This window comes from Carcharodon carcharias, chromosome 22 (assembly GCF_017639515.1).
Source record: "Carcharodon carcharias isolate sCarCar2 chromosome 22, sCarCar2.pri, whole genome shotgun sequence".
NCBI lineage: Eukaryota > Metazoa > Chordata > Chondrichthyes > Lamniformes > Lamnidae > Carcharodon > Carcharodon carcharias.
In genome coordinates this window covers 67,587,435-67,607,054 of record NC_054488.1, presented here as the reverse complement: position 1 = coordinate 67,607,054, position 19,620 = coordinate 67,587,435, and the positions used below count along the sequence as shown (strand labels likewise).

The 19,620-nt window shown below is 52.5% G+C and overlaps 1 protein-coding gene across 1 annotated transcript in view; it reads left to right on the top strand.

The window, feature by feature from the left end:
• The window catches only part of LOC121293973, a 217,818-nt gene that overhangs the window by 10,743 nt on the left and 187,455 nt on the right, over positions 1-19,620 (top strand). Inside the window, exons 2-3 of the mRNA XM_041217474.1 lie at positions 6,653-6,757; positions 11,369-11,404. Of these exons, the coding sequence (XP_041073408.1) occupies positions 6,653-6,757; positions 11,369-11,404 (141 nt within the window). The remainder of the gene's footprint in view (positions 1-6,652; positions 6,758-11,368; positions 11,405-19,620) is intronic.

Genomic DNA, 19,620 nt, shown 5'->3' with positions numbered 1-19,620 from the left:
GGAGTTGTGTTATTGAGGTGAGGAGCCTAATGTTGCTACTAACTGAGAAGGGACTGAGGTATTTTGTAGCACAGGAAATGGGTTCTCTTGCATTGCATGTTTATGCTTGTTGAGTTTCTGAGTGAGGCAACGATGAATGTTGAGGGCTTGCCACTAGCTCTGATGTGAACATAATGTTCTTGTTTAAATGTTTGTCTGTCAACCTATCCCAGTGATTGGTTCTTGCACAAAGCAGTTTGAGTTGTTGAGACTTGTTTTATTGTTCTGACTAACCGTAACTTTGGGTCAGTGGGTGCTGAGCAGTTGATGTTTCATTTGGTGCCACAACATAGTCTATTGCTTTTCCATATCTCCCACCCACGGAGGAGATATTAAATCTTGTTCAGCAAGAGTTGGTGAAGCAAATACTAAGCCTGCCAGAGCTCCTCTTTGGCTCACTGACATTAACATTCCACAGATTGTCGTTACACTGTCAGCCTTAACGTTGTTCCTGAACATGAAAGCACTGTTTCTTTTTTATTCTTTCATGGCCTGTGGGCATTGCTGGCTAGCCCAGCGTTTATTGCCCATTTCTAATTGCCCCTTGAGAAGGTGATGGTGAGCTGCCTTCTTGGACCACTGCAGTCCATGTGGTGTAGGTACACCCACAGTGCTGTTAGGGAGGGAGCACCAGGATTTTGACTCAGTGACCGTGAAGGAACGGTGATATATTTCCAAATCAGGATGGCGAGTGGCTTGGAGGGGAAAGGGGAACTTCCAGGTGGAAGTTATAACTGACAGAGAGAGTCTATTTAGCCATCAGCTTTTATGGAAAGTTCCTGGTATAACTCTGTGCTTTGTTGTGTGTATTATATCCTTGAGCTGTTTATTCCTGATATTATGTGCTTTGAGCTTTGTAAGGAGAGCAGGATAAAATGAAGCTGTCATAAAGCTCAAAGTTTGTGTTATACATGAGTTTTCAAGCTGAAGTATGAGGTGGAATCAGTCCTGTCACTTGTTAACTGGTAATGGGGATGATGTGTAAATGATGCCATCACAACTTTGTCTAGTTCAGCCCCTCTGTGAGGAACCAGCCTCTCTCGATGTTCAGGACTTGAGCAAATTGCAATGTTGCAAAAAAAACAAGAGCAGTTTAAATATTTCATTGGACTTTACAATATTTATGCTTTACTTTTAAACATGGATTGCCAGGAAATCTGAATGCAAGTCAGTAAAAAAGGAATATGTAACTTTAACAGATAATAACATTTCTGAGTTATTTACTATTTTTGTACATTTTGCCTTCTCCACATTCCCCAAGGTGCTTCCTTCCAGGGTCATTAGTTATTCATGATCCCGGAGGGAGGGATTCTTGTCATTGTCGAGGGGAAAGGTTCTCAAATCAAATCCAGCACTGCCTTCACTCTAAATCATCATACGCACTTTTCTGAGCATATTCCTGGATAATGATCATAGAATAAATAATGATGCAGCACAGACAGAGGCCATTCAGTCCTTCATACCTGTGTCTGCTCTTTGAAAGTGCTATCCTATTAGTCCCACTCTTCATTGCCCTGCAAGTATTCGCCCAATCCCCTTTTGAAATTTATTATTGAATCTGTTTCCAGGGACCTTTCAGGCAGCTCACCCCCAGATTGCAACACCTCACTGTGTTTAAAAAAAAGTTTCCTCAACTCTCCCCCACAAATCTCCCCCACAACCCTCCCCCAGCTCAGCGTTTTTGGCAGTTTTCTTCAATTTGTGTCCTCTGGTTACTGACCCTCCTGGTTACTGACCCTCCTGGTTACTGACCCTCCTGCCATTAGAAGCAGTTTCTCCCTATCAGATGCACTGCAGGAATTCACCAAGGCTCCTTAGACTGCACCTTCCAAACCCATGCCCACATGTTCGTCCTTGGCCTGCTGCAATGTTCCAGTGAAGCTCAACGCAAACTGGAGGGACGGCACCTCATCTTCCGACTAGGCATTTACAGCCTTCCGGACTGAATATTGAGTTCAACAATTTTACATCATGAACTCTCTCCTTCATCCCCACCCCCTTTCCGATTTCCTCCCCCCCTTTTTATTCCAATAATTTATATAGATTTTTCTTTTCCCACCTATTTCCATTATTTTTAAATGTATTTTCATCCATTGTTTTATCTCTACCTTTTAGCCTATTTCGATCCCTTCCCTTCCCCCCCCCCCACTCCACCTCCACTAGGGCTATCTGTACCTTGCTTGTCCTGCTTTCTACCCTTAATTAGCACATTCCTTGGATAATATCACCACCTTCAACACCTCTTTGTCCTTTTGTCTGTGACATCTTTTGGCAATCTCCACCTATCACTGGCCCTCTATCCAGCTCTACCTGTCCCACCTCCCCCTTAAACCAGCTTATATTTCACCTCTTTTCTATTTTTCCTTAGTTCTGTTGAAGAGTCATACGGACTTGAAATGTTAACTGTGTTCCTCTCCGCAGATGCTGCCAGACTTGCTGAGTTTTTCCAGGTATTTTTATTTTTGTGTTGAGTATTATTTACTGTCTGAACACTCAAAGCTCTTTATAACATCTGTAAATTTTCAGAACATGCTGCAACCACCTGGTGGTGCTGCAGCCTCTGTGTTGTAGGTACATCTAGATTATTAATGCAAATAGCAGAAAGTAGCAGTCACAACCAACTTCACTCTATCCCTGCGATCCCCAAACTCAATCCCTGCAATCTCTGTTATGGCACAGCAGATGGTAAATGCTGAGCTTTTCAAATCCTAGAGGGAAACTTGAAACAACTGCCACAACTATTTTACAATTTGTATTTATTTTAAGATGCGTGCCTTGAACTCCGTTGTAATAAGATCACTGAGTCTTATAGGTTTCTTGCAAAACTAAATTAAAACTTTATTTGAAAAAAAGATTTTGAGCACATACATAGATTTACAAATAATTACTATGATAACTCCTAGCTCCCCTAGTTAATCTAACTCCAGTTACACCTCCATTAAGGTAACAGCAAAACACATAGACCTTAAAAGACCCAGGCAAAGTAACACGATACCCTGAACAGTCAAATTCAAAGTGAGTATTCTTCACTTCAGTTTGTGTAGACAGCAACTTGAGGCCAAGAGGCTGGAGACTTTTCACACTTGTTAGATCTTAGAATGCCTTCCTCTTACACATAATCTCATCTCCTTTATACAGGTTTCTCTCTATTCAATGTAAATCCCATTGTTCCAATATGTCTTTCAACTCTACTTTTCTAATAATAAAAATCTTTCATAAAACCAATTTTATTAGTAAACTTTGGGTAAAATAAGCACACTGTTGGCTTCTGGCTAGGTGTAACATTTTACCATCTCTCTTGAAATTCAAATTACTCCGGTTTATCTAAAAATGCAAATTTTCCCATTATACATCAAATTCTAAAACTTCAGCCATGTTTACGTATTTAACATTTCAAACCTAGCTTCTCTGCTGATACATCAAAGCCTTCAGACCAGCTGTCTTTAATTCAATTAAGTCACACACACACACACACACATTATACACACACTTCCTACCTTATGTTAAATTCCAATAACTTTATGACATCTCATAACTCAATCCTTGCAATTCCCAAATAGATCCCTGCGATCCTCCAGACTCGGTCCCTGCAATCCTCCAGTTTCGGTCCCTGCGATCCTCCAGACTTGGTCCCTGCAATGTCTAAACAAATTCAAATTTTCAGTTTACATTTCCAAGCTTTGCATCACATGTGGACTTTGAAATTATTTTGTGTATCCCCCAAACCCAAATCATTAATCAATAGAGTAGTGGCCCTAATTTCAATCCCTGGAGTATAGAATGGAATAAGCTTCTGCCAGTGTCTCCAAAACCAATCCTCCAGAGGGCAAAGAAACTCAACCGAGAATGATGGAAAAGGGAACATAAAGAAATCTGAACAGGAGGAGAGCAGTCAGCCCCACGAGCCTACTCTGCCATTCAACATGACCATGGCTGATCCTTGACCACAATTTCATACTCCCACCCATCTCCATATCGTGATTCCCTAACAGTCCAAAAATTTATTGATCTCAGCCTTCAATATAGTCAATGATGCAGCCACTGCAGGCTTCTGAGATACTGAACTCCAAAGATTCACAACTCTCTGAACAAAGAAATTTCTCCTCTCAGTTCTAAATGATGACCCTTTATCCTGAGACAGTGACAATCATTCTAGCCTCACCAGTCAGGGGAAAACAATGTATCAGCACCTATCCTGCCTAATCTCATAGAATCTTATATGTTTCAATTATATCATTCCCCTAAATTCCAGAATTTAGGCCCACTCTTCCACTCAGCTGCTGCATGTAACAATTTCCTTCCATGTCTTAATGGGCTCCATCCTGTGCTCAAATTCACCTTTGAAATGAAGCAGTCAAATGAACTCCCTTTCTTTGATGTACCAGTTGAGAAATCTGAGAGGGGATTCTCTAACACGGTCTACCGCAAGCCTACCTTCACTGGTCAGTATACGTGTTTAGGTTCTTACAGTTCTATGCTCTATAAGATTTGGCCTTATCAGCAACCTTGTATATCAGGCCCAAGTCATTTATACATATGAACAAGGAGCAGAGTAGGCCACTCAGCCCCTCCAACCTGCTCCGCCATTTAATAAGATCTTGGCTGATCTGATAGTAACCTGAAATCTGCATCCCACCTACCCCCGATAACCTATCACCCCCTTGCTTACCAAGACCCTATTCACTTCTGCCCTAAAAATATTCAAAGATTCTGTTTCCACCACCTTTTCAGGAAGAGAGTTCCAAAGATCCTCAACCCTCTGAGTGAAAAAATTTTGCCTCATCTCTATTCTAAATGGGTGACGCCTTATTTTTAAACAATGACCCCTGGTTCTAGATTAAAAGCAAAATACTGCGGATGCTAGAAATCTGAAACAAAAACAAAAAATACTGGAAAAACTCAGCAGGCTTGACAGCATCTGTGGAGAGAGAAACAGAGATGACGTTTCGAGTCCATATGGCTCTGAAGAAGGGTCATACAGACTCAAAATGTTAACTCTGCTTCTCTCTCCACAGATGCTGCCTGACCTGCTGAGTTTTTCCAGCATTTTCTGTTTCTGTTCTGGTTCGAGATTCTCCCACAAGAGGAAACATCATCTCCACATCCACCCTGTCAAGACCCCTCAGAATCTTATGTTTCAATCAATTTACTGACCATGCAAGCTTGATGCTGAAATAGGGGCATCAAAGACATCCTGCAGGATAATGGCTACCCTGATCAGATCATTTCACACTGTATATCACACATACTCATGATCAGGCCTCAGGCCGTTACTTTCTACCCTGAAAAGTGCCCAGTCTATCTCAAATTACCCTGGAAGGGTAAAGCATCTCAAAAAATTTGAGCAACAGGTGAAGCTAGCTGTTTCACGCTGCTAATATGCAGTAACAACATGAGTGATATTCACCACTACCAGGATGCTGCTGTCAAGCCAAAAAGATGTTCTGTCTATCACACACATTGAGTGATGTGGTGAATGAATTTCAGTGCTAGTGTGATGCTAGGTATGTAGGCCATTTGTCCCAAAGACTGATGGATCATATGGAACACCACGTCCCTTCCACTGTTCACAACGGGCAGGGCACAGACCGTAACCAACCAGTCCGTACTTGCAAACTCAAAATACAGTGTCCAACATTAGATGTGATTCTGCGATTGGACAATATTTGCTAAATAATCCTCAGTATCTTAAACATTATGTTGACAACCAATTTAAAATTGTCAGTCGGGCTCACAGTGTGGCACATTTGCGTGTACTGGAGCTACATATATTAATACACAGGGCCCTGTTCTTTGCGGACAGAAAGAACATGTACATACAATTGCACCTGTTTCATATAAACAAAATAAGTGACAGACATTTGCTGGTTCATTCCTCAAGGCAGTGCCTTGACCAATCACAGTCAAGCTGCCTGGTTTAAATTGCAAAGAATGCTTGGCAGTTAACTGTCAATCACCATCAATTGGTGCATTCTCCATGGCAAAGCCTCTACCAATCAGAGTCCACTTGCCAACAAATCAGCACTCACATACAGTATAAATTTGTTGTCTCTCTTGGATTTGTATTCTCGTGAAATGTCCTGATGAGTGCAAGAAAAAAGCTCTGACAAAAAATGCCTCTTATTTTCAGCAATGGCCCATTCAATTTGAAATTACTCTTTTACATTCACCTCAGGAAAGGGCGTTAAGTCAATCAGCCTGGAAGGCTCCTTTTGTTCCCTCTTGAGACAGGACTAGTTTCAATACAAAGAGAAGTCAGATGATCCTTGGGCAGCCATTTTTTTATAGTCTTTTGTGGTCAGTATTTTTAAAATATAAAAATTAGTCTGAAGTTCAGAATAGACTGGGACATGACAGTGAGCAAAGTATTGATCTGTGGAAGCAGGAGCACTGGGCCTGTCCTTGCTCCTTGTGCTCATGCAGCTTCCAGTAAAGGCAGAGGATAGTGGTCAGGGAGTTTACCCTGGGACTGTGTGACCAGTTGTAGAATCTTTGCCTGAGATCTCAAACTAAGTGTGGGATGGCTGTCAGTCCTATGATCTGCACTCTCTGTCTTTGACTTGGGATATTGTTTCAGAAATGGATATTACTCATCGTGCTGACTGTGTTGCAGGTTATGTCTTTGATGGAGGAGATGGTGCAAGAAATGAATAATTTGAAGAACTTCAAAAATACTGTTGAAGATCGCATGAGTGACATTGACAAACATATAGATATGGTAAGATGCAAGTGGGGAGTAGAGGGAAGTGGAGAGGGACAAAAAAGGAAAGTGGGGAGCAGCAGGAAAGTGGGTGGGGCAAGTGGGAAGGATAGTGGAGGAGAAGGTGGAGGGGAGGGAGACACACTGTCTAAAGACGAAAAGATCATCATCCTGGAGGCTGAATGAATCCTCTCCCCATCCCCTCCACCCGCCAAGGTAACTGGGGAAGTATGTAAGCTGCTGATTGTAGACCAGTATGTCTCTTCCCCTATGGGCAAGCAGCACCTGCTGTACCAGGCTACTGCATTGCTTCATTTATGACTGGATCCTTCCAGTCAACAGCATTGTCACATTTCTTAGGTGAGACTCTACCCTGGAAGGTGATATATGCTCTGTTTAAGAAGGCTCCACAATTCATATTGCTCCCAAAAAAAACTAGGGAAACAGAGAGAGAGCGCAGGTGCTCTCAGTCATGGTTGCATTGAATGGCTGAGCGAGCTCAAGGGGCCAGACAGTCCACTCCTGTGCCTCTTTTGCTTACTACAACATCTGGCTGCAGATCTGAAAAGCCCCAAATGAAAATCCGCTCAGTTTTATGAATAGGAAGTGCTTTCATAATCAAGATCCAGCTCATGCAGTGTAAATCCTGTCAATACTCAATGATCTGCTGTAACATTTATCCTGCAGTATTGCACAATGCTCCAATATGGCTTCTGCAGAGAGAGGGGACAACCGAGACCCAATTCCACATCAGGGAAAGGTGCCTTGCAGCAAATAATAGGCATTCTGCAGTCTTCATTCAGGTGCTGGGTAAATCTGGAGGAAGGTTACAATGTAGCTCAGCCCAGCCAGAGTGTCAAGAATCATTAGAGCTTGCTGTGCATTACACGACATTTCTACAAGAGAAGATTTGCTTACAGGAAGTTGAAGGTGCTGAAAATGAAGATGAAGGAGGGGATGGTAGAAGCTCCCCACAACATGAAGAGAGTATACAGAAAGGGAAGGACATAGGCAGGAAAACCAGCAGCCAAAGAAAGGAGAGAGCGACTAACAGACCAGTGCTTCCAGCAAATTTGGTCATCTCACCAAATGAAACCAACTCATATCCACTTGTTCCTGTTTTCCTTTCTCTCTGTATCTTCACAAAATCTTACACTGATAAATATTTCTGCTATGTGCCTTTTCAAATCATTTACCATGGAATCATTCAACTGCCAGAATGTGAAAGGATTGAAATTTCTACAGTGCCTTTTATGACCATAGGATATCTGAAAGCATCTTACAATCAATGAAGTGCAGGCACTGTTGCAATATAAGAAACAGCAGTCAATTTGTGCACAGCAAGCTCTCACAAACAGCAATGTGATAATGAGCAGATAAATCTGCTTCTGTGATATCGATTTAACGATAAATATTGGCCAGGACACTGGGGAAAACTCCCCTGTTCTTCTTCCAGTCGTGTCATAGGATCTTCTAGTCCTCTTCAGATGGGACTTTAATTTAACCTCTCATCTGAAAGATAAAAGATAGTAGACAGGAATGAATTCACAGCTCTGTGTTCAAGCTATAAATGACATTCACCAAAAATTCTCTAAAACTCCAATCATCCCCCGTGATTCTTTAACACTTTGTTTATGCTGCATGTAGCTAGTTTATTCTAATCCTACAAAGCGTTTGGAGTTCAGAGCTGGGTATATTTGGAGAAACGCAGAAGATGGTGACGATGGCAGACTCCTGGTCATTTATCTCAGTGTGGGAATTTGCAGCTGCATTTGCCCCAGTTGCAGGAGTGATGTCAAAAGATGTTTACTGGAATGTGAGGAGCCCTGAGACATCCTGAGGCCACCAAAGGCAATGGGATAATTCATTCATTCCTCCCTCTTCTATTCAGTGTGTCTCGAACAGGACTATTCGCTTCCCAGATCTCCACAATTGTGGGACACTTCTGATAATGTGGTGGCACTGTGGTTAATAGACTCCTCCCACTTGTCAATCATTCAACTCTCTGCATGGAAACTGTCGGCTACTGCCTGTGTCTGAGATCCATGTCCATAAGCTTGGAACTTGCTACCTGAGCTCCAGGAACCTCAGTGAGGAGCTTTTGATTTACCAGTTGTGTGAACTCATGACTCTGTTTCACTCCCATCTTCTTATTCTCACTAGTGTTCAGGCCTTCACCCAGTGAAAGCCCTTCTGATCCACACTTACCACTCCCTTCTGAGCAGGTGTCTATGTGCAGGTGAGAGTGTGTGGAGTGATAGGATTGTGTCTGGATGCGCTGTGGTAATGAGCAGGGTGGCAGGAATGTTAAACAGAAAACAATAGCACAAAACCGATTCCTTCTCCCTCCCTGGCAACTGTCTGACACTAATTGTTCACATTCTTGTCATATTTGACCTTGAGATGAGCTTCCAACCACATATTCGTGCCATCACTATGACTGTCTATTTCCACCTTCATAACTTTCATTTAATTTTGTCTCTGTCACAGCTCATCTGCTGCTGAAAGCCTCCTCCATGCCTTTGTTACCCTGGACACAACTATTCCACCTCATTCTTGGCTAGTCTCCCAGTCCACCCTCCATAAATTTGAGATTGTCCAAAACTCTACTGCCCATCTTAACTCGCACAAAGTCCCGTTCTCCTATCAGCCCCGTGCTCGCTGACCCACCCACCTGTGCTCCCAAAGCAAAGCCTTGATTTTCAAATTTTTATCCTTCTTTACAAATTCCACCCCCCCCCCCCCACCCCCACATGGTGGATAGGCAGTGGCATAGTGGCATTGTCGCTTGATTAGTAATCCAGAGACCCAGGGTAATGCTCAGGTTCGAATCCCACCACAGCAGATGGTGGAATTTGAATTCAATCAAAAATAATCTGGAATTAAAAGTCTAATGATGACCATGAAACCATTGTTGATTGTTGTAAAAACCCATCTGGTTCAATAATGCCCATTAGGGAAGGAAATCTGCCATCCTTACGTGGTCTGGCCTACATGTGACTAGACCCACAGCAATGTGGTTGACTCTTAAATGCCCTCTGAAATGGCCCAGCAAGCCACTCAGTTGTAACAAACTGCTAGAAAGTCAACAAGGAATGAAACTGGATGGACCACCCGGCATTGACCTAGGCACCAGAAACGACAACGGCAATCTCAGCCCTGTCACCCCTGCAGAGTCCTCCTTACTAACATCTGGGGGCTAGTGCCAAGATTGGGAGAGCTATCTTACAGACTAGTCAAGCAACAGCCTGACACAGTCATCCTCACGGGATCATATCTTACAGATAATGTCCCAGACACCATCATAACCATCTCTGGGTATGTCCTGTCCCACCGGCAGGACAGACCCAGCAGAGGTGACAGCACAGTGGTATACAGTTGGGAGGGAGTTGCCCTGGGAGCCCCCAACATCGATTTTGGACCCCATGAATTCTCACGGCATCAGGTCAAACATGGGCAAGGAAACCTCCTGCTGATTACCACGTACCGCCCTCTCTCGGCTGGTGAATCAGTGCTCCTCCATGTTGAACACCACTTGGGGGAAGCTCTGAGAGTGACAAGGGTGCAGAATGTATTCTGGGTGGGGGACTTCAGTGTCCATCACCAAGAGTGGCTCGGTAGCACCACCACAGACTGAGCTGGCCAAGTCCTAAAGGACACAGCCATGAGACTGGGTCTGCAGCAGATGGTGAGGGAACCAACAAGAGGGAAAAACATACTTGACCTCATCCTCACCAACCTGCCTGCTGCAGATGCATCTGTCCATGACAGTATTGGCAGGAGTGAACACCATACAGTCCATGTGGAGACAAAAGTCCCACCTTCACATTGAAGATATCCTCCATCGTGTTGTGTGGCATTACCGCTGTGCTAAATGGGATAGATTTCAAACAGATCTAGCAACTCAAGACTGGCCCTCTATGAGGCGCTGTGGGCCATCAGCAGCAGCAGAATTGTACTCGAACACAATCCGTAACCTCATAGCCTGGCATATCCCCCAGTCTACCATTACCATCAAGCCAGGGGATCAACCCTGGTTCAGTGAAGAGTGCAGGAGGGCATGTCAGGAGCAGCACCAGGTATACCTAAAAATGAGGTGTCAACCTGTGATATGCTATATGAGTTGGCAGTGATTGAATTGGAGGGGGCAGGGGGGCGGAGGGGCGAGGGAGGAAGAGGGAGAGTGTGAGCTGGCCGCGCACGAACTTCATGCTTTTACACACGAGTGAGCGCTGCCTAATCTCCCTGAGGCAGCTCTGTGCCTCTGCGAGATGAAGAGATATAAAAAAAAATGTAATGAACTGTGCCCCCCTCATGTGACTGTCACATGAGCATGGACACGTTATTAATGAAAAATTAAAGTATTTATTTTATTTTATTTGCTTTTGGAAACCTCATCCTGCCTGTGGATGAGGTTTCAAAAAAAAATGCAAAGGCCAAAAACAACGTGCGTCATTTCATGCTCGAGTGGGTCAGGTGTGTGCTTGCCGGCCAAACTAAAATTCCTGTCCTAAGCTTTCTGAGAGAAGCTAAATTTACCGGAATGTTATTGCAATGTTGAAAAAAATGGGGAATTCTGTTTCACGGAGGCGTATTCATTCATATCTGTGTTTCTCTTGTGTATTTCAGGTAACCTCTCATGTCAATTTCATAAATGAGCTACTGGTGAGAACAGCATTCATATCTGAAAGTTCATTTCACATTCGTCTTATGTTTTTCATACCAGACAATTGGTGATGTTTTCTAGGAATGTGAAGGTTAAACACCAACAAATGTGCTCTTGTTTCACCCTTCTCATTTGATTGCATTTCTCGTTTGAAGGTTGCAGAGAGCAACAGTAAGCAGGAGGAAGTGGAAGCTGAAACTTGGGGGCTGTAGGTTTGCTGACCCAGTGTAGTGATGTTTCCAGACATGAACGTACAGATGAGCAGCTGGAATATCACATTTATGAAGCCAATGATTTTAGGAATACATAGAATCATAGAAGGATGCAGCAGCACAAAGGAGTAATATTTCACCAAACTGCCCCGAATAAATAATGACAGCAAGTCACTGCAGGTTAGTGGCAGCCATATGCACAGCAGCAGGACTGCTGTGCCTGTCTGCTGCAGGAGAATGGGGGCAGTATTGAGACAGACAGGAGCGGGAGAGGGAGACGGCGAGACAGACAGGAGAGGGAGAGGGAGACGGCGAGACAGACAGGAGAGGGAGCGGGAGAGGGAGACGGCGAGACAGACAGGAGAGGGAGAGGGAGACGGCGAGACAGACAGGAGACGGAGCGGGAGACGGCGAGACAGACAGGAGAGGGAGCGGGAGACGGCGAGACAGACAGGAGAGGGAGAGGGAGACGACGAGACAGACAGGAGAGGGAGCGGGAGACGGCGAGACAGACAGGAGAGGGAGAGGGAGCGGGAGACGGCGAGACAGACAGGAGAGGGAGCGGGAGACGGCGAGACAGACAGGAGAGGGAGCGGGAGAGGGAGACGGCGAGACAGACAGGAGAGGGAGAGGGAGACGGCGAGACAGACAGGAGACGGAGCGGGAGACGGCGAGACAGACAGGAGAGGGAGCGGGAGACGGCGAGACAGACAGGAGAGGGAGCGGGAGACGGCGAGACAGACAGGAGAGGGAGAGGGAGCGGGAGACGGCGAGACAGACAGGAGAGGGAGCGGGAGACGGCGAGACAGACAGGAGAGGGAGAGGGAGCGGGAGACGGCGAGACAGACAGGAGAGGGAGAGGGAGAGGGAGACGGCGAGACAGACAGGAGAGGGAGAGGGAGCGGGAGACGGCGAGACAGACGGGAGAGGGAGCGGGAGACGGCGAGACAGACAGGAGAGGGAGAGGGAGAGGGAGACGGCGAGACAGACAGGAGAGGGAGCGGGAGACGGCGAGACAGACAGGAGAGGGAGAGGGAGACGGCGAGACAGACAGGAGAGGGAGCGGGAGACGGCGAGACAGACAGGAGAGGGAGCGGGAGACGGCGAGACAGACAGGAGAGGGAGCGGGAGACGGCGAGACAGACAGGAGAGGGAGAGGGAGACGGCGAGACAGACAGGAGAGGGAGATGGAGACGGCGAGACAGACAGGAGAGGGAGCGGGAGACGGCGAGACAGACAGGAGAGGGAGAGGGAGCGGGAGACGGCGAGACAGACAGGAGAGGGAGAGGGAGACGGCGAGACAGACAGGAGAGGGAGCGGGAGACGGCGAGACAGACAGGAGAGGGAGCGGGAGACGGCGAGACAGACAGGAGAGGGAGCGGGAGACGGCGAGACAGACAGGAGAGGGAGAGGGAGACGGCGAGACAGACAGGAGAGGGAGAGGGAGACGGCGAGACAGACAGGAGAGGGAGAGGGAGACGGCGAGACAGACAGGAGAGGGAGAGGGAGACGGCAAGACAGACGGGAGAGGGAGACGGCGAGACAGACAGGAGAGGGAGCGGGAGACGGCGAGACAGACAGGAGAGGGAGAGGGAGACGGCGAGACAGACAGGAGAGGGAGAGGGAGACGGCGAGACAGACAGGAGAGGGAGCGGGAGACGGCGAGACAGACAGGAGAGGGAGAGGGAGACGGCGAGACAGACAGGAGAGGGAGCGGGAGACGGTGAGACAGACAGGAGAGGGAGCGGGAGACGGCGAGACAGACAGGAGAGGGAGAGGGAGCGGGAGACGGCGAGACAGACAGGAGAGGGAGAGGGAGAGGGAGACGGCGAGACAGACAGGAGAGGGAGAGGGAGACGGCGAGACAGACAGGAGAGGGAGAGGGAGACGGCGAGACAGACAGGAGAGAGAGAGGGAGACGGCGAGACAGACAGGAGAGGGAGAGGGAGCGGGAGACGGCGAGACAGACAGGAGAGGGAGAGGGAGACGGCGAGACAGACAGGAGAGGGAGCGGGAGACGGCGAGACAGACAGGAGAGGGAGACGGCGAGACAGACAGGAGAGGGAGAGGGAGACGGCGAGACAGACAGGAGAGGGAGAGGGAGACGGCGAGACAGACAGGAGAGGGAGCGGGAGACGGCGAGACAGACAGGAGAGGGAGCGGGAGACGGCGAGACAGACAGGAGAGGGAGAGGGAGACGGCGAGACAGACAGGAGAGGGAGAGGGAGACGGCGAGACAGACAGGAGAGGGAGCGGGAGACGGCGAGACAGACAGGAGAGGGAGCGGGAGACGGCGAGACAGACAGGAGAGGGAGAGGGAGCGGGAGACGGCGAGACAGACAGGAGAGGGAGCGGGAGACGGCGAGACAGACAGGAGAGGGAGCGGGAGACGGCGAGACAGACAGGAGAGGGAGAGGGAGCGGGAGACAGCGAGACAGACAGGAGAGGGAGAGGGAGACGGCGAGACAGACAGGAGAGGGAGAGGGAGACGGCGAGACAGACAGGAGAGGGAGCGGGAGACGGCGAGACAGACAGGAGAGGGAGAGGGAGACGGCGAGACAGACAGGAGAGGGAGAGGGAGACGGCGAGACAGACAGGAGAGGGAGCGGGAGACGGCGAGACAGACAGGAGAGGGAGAGGGAGACGGCGAGACAGACAGGAGAGGGAGAGGGAGCGGGAGACGGCGAGACAGACAGGAGAGGGAGAGGGAGACGGCGAGACAGACAGGAGAGGGAGCGGGAGACGGCGAGACAGACAGGAGAGGGAGAGGGAGACGGCGAGACAGACAGGAGAGGGAGCGGGAGACGGCGAGACAGACAGGAGAGGGAGAGGGAGACGGCGAGACAGACAGGGAGAGGGAGCGGGAGACGGCGAGACAGACAGGAGAGGGAGAGGGAGAACGGCGAGACAGACAGGAGAGGGAGAGGGAGCGGGAGACGGCGAGACAGACAGGAGAGGGAGAGGGAGAGTGAGACGGCGAGACAGACAGGAGAGGGAGCGGGAGCGGGAGACGGCGAGACAGACAGGAGAGGGAGCGGGAGCGGGAGACGGCGAGACAGACAGGAGAGGGAGCGGGAGACGGCGAGACAGACAGGAGAGGGAGCGGGAGCGGGAGACGGCGAGACAGACAGGAGAGGGAGCGGGAGACGGCGAGACAGACAGGAGAGAGAGAGGGAGACGGCGAGACAGACAGGAGAGGGAGCGGGAGACGGCGAGACAGACAGGAGAGGGAGAGGGAGCGGGAGACGGCGAGACAGACAGGAGAGAGAGCGGGAGACGGCGAGACAGACAGGAGAGGGAGCGGGGAGACGGCGAGACAGACAGGAGAGGGAGACGGCGAGACAGACAGGAGAGGGAGGAGGGAGACGGCGAGACAGACAGGAGAGGGAGCGGGAGACGGCGAGACAGACAGGAGAGGGAGACGGCGAGACAGACAGGAGAGGGAGAGGGAGACGGCGAGACAGACAGGAGAGGGAGAGGGAGACGGCGAGACAGACAGGAGAGGGAGCGGGAGACGGCGAGACAGACAGGAGAGGGAGCGGGAGAGGGAGACGGCGAGACAGACAGGAGAGGGAGAGGGAGACGGCGAGACAGACAGGAGAGGGAGAGGGAGCGGGAGACGGCGAGACAGACAGGAGAGGGAGAGGGAGACGGCGAGACAGACAGGAGAGGGAGAGGGAGCGGGAGACGGCGAGACAGACAGGAGAGGGAGAGGGAGACGGCGAGACAGACAGGAGAGGGAGAGGGAGACGGCGAGACAGACAGGAGAGGGAGAGGGAGCGGGAGACGGCGAGACAGACAGGAGAGGGAGCGGGAGAGGGAGACGGCGAGACAGACAGGAGAGGGAGAGGGAGACGGCGAGACAGACAGGAGAGGGAGAGGGAGCGGGAGACGGCGAGACAGACAGGAGAGGGAGCGGGAGACGGCGAGACAGACAGGAGAGGGAGAGGGAGACGGCGAGACAGACAGGAGAGGGAGCGGGAGACGGCGAGACAGACAGGAGAGGGAGAGGGAGCGGGAGACGGCGAGACAGACAGGAGAGGGAGAGGGAGACGGCGAGACAGACAGGAGAGGGAGAGGGAGCGGGAGACGGCGAGACAGACAGGAGAGGGAGCGGGAGACGACGAGACAGACAGGAGAGGGAGAGGGAGACGGCGAGACAGACAGGAGAGGGAGAGGGAGACGGCGAGACAGACAGGAGAGGGAGAGGGAGCGGGAGACGGCGAGACAGACAGGAGAGGGAGCGGGAGACGACGAGACAGACAGGAGAGGGAGAGGGAGACGGCGAGACAGACAGGAGAGGGAGCGGGAGACGGCGAGACAGACAGGAGAGGGAGAGGGAGCGGGAGACGGCGAGACAGACAGGAGGAGAGGGAGCGGGAGACGGCGAGACAGACAGGAGAGGGAGCGGGAGACGGCGAGACAGACAGGAGAGGGAGCGGGAGACGGCGAGACAGACAGGAGAGGGAGCGGGAGACGGCGAGACAGACAGGAGAGGGAGCGGGAGACGGCGAGACAGACAGGAGAGGGAGCGGGAGACGCGAGACAGACAGGAGAGGGAGCGGGAGACGGCGAGACAGACAGGAGAGGGAGAGGGAGCGGGAGACGGCGAGACAGACAGGAGAGGGAGAGGGAGACGGCGAGACAGACAGGAGAGGGAGAGGGAGCGGGAGACGGCGAGACAGACAGGAGAGGGAGAGGGAGCGGGAGACGGCGAGACAGACAGGAGAGGGAGAGGGAGAGGGAGACGGCGAGACAGACAGGAGAGGAGAGGGAGACGGCGAGACAGACAGGAGAGGGAGAGGGAGCGGGAGACGGCGAGACAGACAGGAGAGGGAGCGGGAGACGGCGAGACAGACAGGAGAGGGAGCGGGAGACGGCGAGACAGACAGGAGAGGGAGCGGGAGACGGCGAGACAGACAGGAGAGGGAGCGGGAGACGGCGAGACAGACAGGAGAGGGAGCGGGAGACGGCGAGACAGACAGGAGAGGGAGAGGGAGCGGGAGACAGCGAGACAGACAGGAGAGGGAGAGGGAGCGGGAGACAGCGAGACAGACAGGAGAGGGAGAGGGAGTGGGAGACGGCGAGACAGACAGGAGAGGGAGAGGGAGCGGGAGACGGCGAGACAGACAGGAGAGGGAGCGGGAGACGGCGAGACAGACAGGAGAGGGAGCGGGAGACGGCGAGACAGACAGGAGAGGGAGCGGGAGACAGCGAGACAGACAGGAGAGGGAGAGGGAGCGGGAGACGGCGAGACAGACAGGAGAGGGAGAGGGAGACGGCGAGACAGACAGGAGAGGGAGAGGGAGACGGCGAGACAGACAGGAGAGGGAGAGGGAGCGGGAGACGGCGAGACAGACAGGAGAGGGAGAGGGAGCGGGAGACGGCGAGACAGACAGGAGAGGGAGAGGGGGGGAGACGGCGGACAGACAGGAGAGGGAGCGGGAGACGGCGAGACAGACAGGAGAGGGAGCGGGGAGACGTCGGAGGACAGACAGGAGAGGGAGCGGGAGACGGCGAGGACAGACAGGAGAGGGGAGAGGGAGCGGGAGACCGGCGAGACCAGACAGGAGAGGGAGCGGGAGAGGCGAGGACAGACAGGAGAGGGAGAGGGAGACGGCGAGGACAGACAGAGAGACGGGAGACGGCGAGACAGGACAGACGGGAGAGAGGAGACCGAGACAGGACGAGGGAGAGGGAGCGGGAGACAGGCCGAGGACAGACAGGAGAGGGAGAGGGAGACGGGCGAGGACAGACAGAGAGAGCGGGAGACGGCGAACAGACAGGAGAGGGAGAGAGACGGCGAGACAGCAGGAGAGGAGGCGGGAAACGGCGAGACAGACAGGAGAGGGAGCGGGGGGAGGGAGCGGCGAGACAGACAGGAGAGGGGAGCGGGGAGACGGCGAGACAGGGACAGGAGAGGGAGAGGGAGACGGCGAGACAGACAGGAGAGGGAGCGGGAGACGGCGAGACAGACAGGAGAGGGGAGAGGGAGACGGCGAGACAGACAGGAGAGGGAGCGGGAGACGGCGAGACAGACAGGAGAGGGAGAGGGAGCGGGAGACGGCGAGACAGACAGGAGAGGGAGCGGGAGACGGCGAGACAGGACAGGAGAGGGAGCGGGAGACGGCGAGACAGACAGGAGAGGGAGCGGGAGACGGCGAGACAGACAGGAGAGGGGAGGGAGCGGGAGACGCGAGACAGACAGGAGAGGGAGAGGGAGAGGGAGACGGCGAGACAGACAGGAGAGGGAGCGGGAGACGGCGAGACAGACAGGAGAGGGAGAGGGAGACGGCGAGACAGACAGGAGAGGGAGCGGGAGACGGCGAGACAGACAGGAGAGGGAGCGGGAGACGGCGAGACAGACAGGAGAGGGAGCGGGAGACGGCGAGACAGACAGGAGAGGGGAGCGGGAGACGGCGAGACAGACAGGAGAGGGAGCGGGAGACGGCGAGACAGACAGGAGAGGGAGAGGGAGACCGGCGAGACAGACAGGAGAGGGAGATGGAGACGGCGAGACAGACAGGAGAGGGAGCGGGAGACGGCGAGACAGACAGGAGAGGGAGAGGGAGCGGGAGACGGCGAGACAGACAGGAGAGGGAGCGGGAGACGGCGAGACAGACAGGAGAGGGAGCGGGAGCGGGAGACGGCGAGACAGACAGGAGAGGGAGCGGGGAGACGGCGAGCCAGACAGGAGAGGGAGAGGGAGACGGCGAGACAGACAGGAGAGGGGAGGGAGACGGCGAGACAGACAGGAGAGGGAGAGGGAGACGGCGAGACAGACAGGAGAGGGAGAGGCGAGACGGCGAGACAGACGGGGAGAGGAGACGGCGAGACAGACAGGAGAGGGAGCGGGAGACGGCGAGACAGACAGGAGAGGGAGAGGGAGACGGCGAGACAGAAGGAGAGGGAGAGGGAGACGGCGAGACAGACAGGAGAGGGAGCGGGAGACGGCGAGACAGACAGGCGAGGGAGAGGGAGACGGCGAGACAGACAGGAGAGGAGAGGGGAGACGGGCGAGACAGACAGGAGAGGGAGCGGGAGACGGCGAGACGACAGGAGAGGGAGCGGAGACGGCGAGACAGACAGAGGAGGGAGTGGGAGAGGGAGACGGCGAGACAGACAGGAGAGGGAGAGGGAGACGGCGAGACAGACAGGAGAGGGAGAGGGAGAGGAGACGGCGAGACAGACAGGAGAGGGAGAGGGAGACGGCGAGACAGACAGGAGAGGGAGCGGGAGACGGCGAGACAGACAGGAGAGGGAGAGGAGCGGGAGACGGCGAGACAGACAGGAGAGGGAGAGGAGACGGCGAGACAGACAGGAGAGGAGAGAGGGAGCGGGAGACGGCGAGACAGACAGGAGAGAGAGAGGGAGACGGCGAGACAGACAGGAGAGAGAGAGGGAGACGGCGAGACAGACAGGAGAGGGAGCGGGAGACGGCGAGACAGACAGGAGAGGGAGAGGGAGCGGGAGACGGCGAGACAGACAGGAGAGAGAGAGGGAGACGGCGAGACAGACAGGAGAGGGAGCGGGAGACGGCGAGACAGACAGGAGAGGGAGAGGGAGACGGCGAGACAGACAGGAGAGGGAGCGGGAGACGGCGAGACAGACAGGAGAGGGAGACGGCGAGACAGACAGGAGAGGGAGAGGGAGACGGCGAGACAGACAGGAGAGGGAGCGGGAGACAGCGAGACAGGAGAGGGAGAGGGAGAGGGAGACGGCGAGACAGACAGGAGAGGGAGCGGGAGACGGCGAGACAGACAGGAGAGGGAGCGGGAGACAGCGAGACAGACAGGAGAGGGAGAGGGAGACGGCGAGACAGACAGGAGAGGGAGAGGGAGACGGCGAGACAGACAGGAGAGGGAGAGGGAGACGGCGAGACAGACAGGAGAGGGAGAGGGAGACGGCGAGACAGACAGGAGAGGGAGCGGGAGACGGCGAGACAGACAGGAGAGGGAGAGGGAGACGGCGAGACAGACAGGAGAGGGAGCGGGAGACGGCGA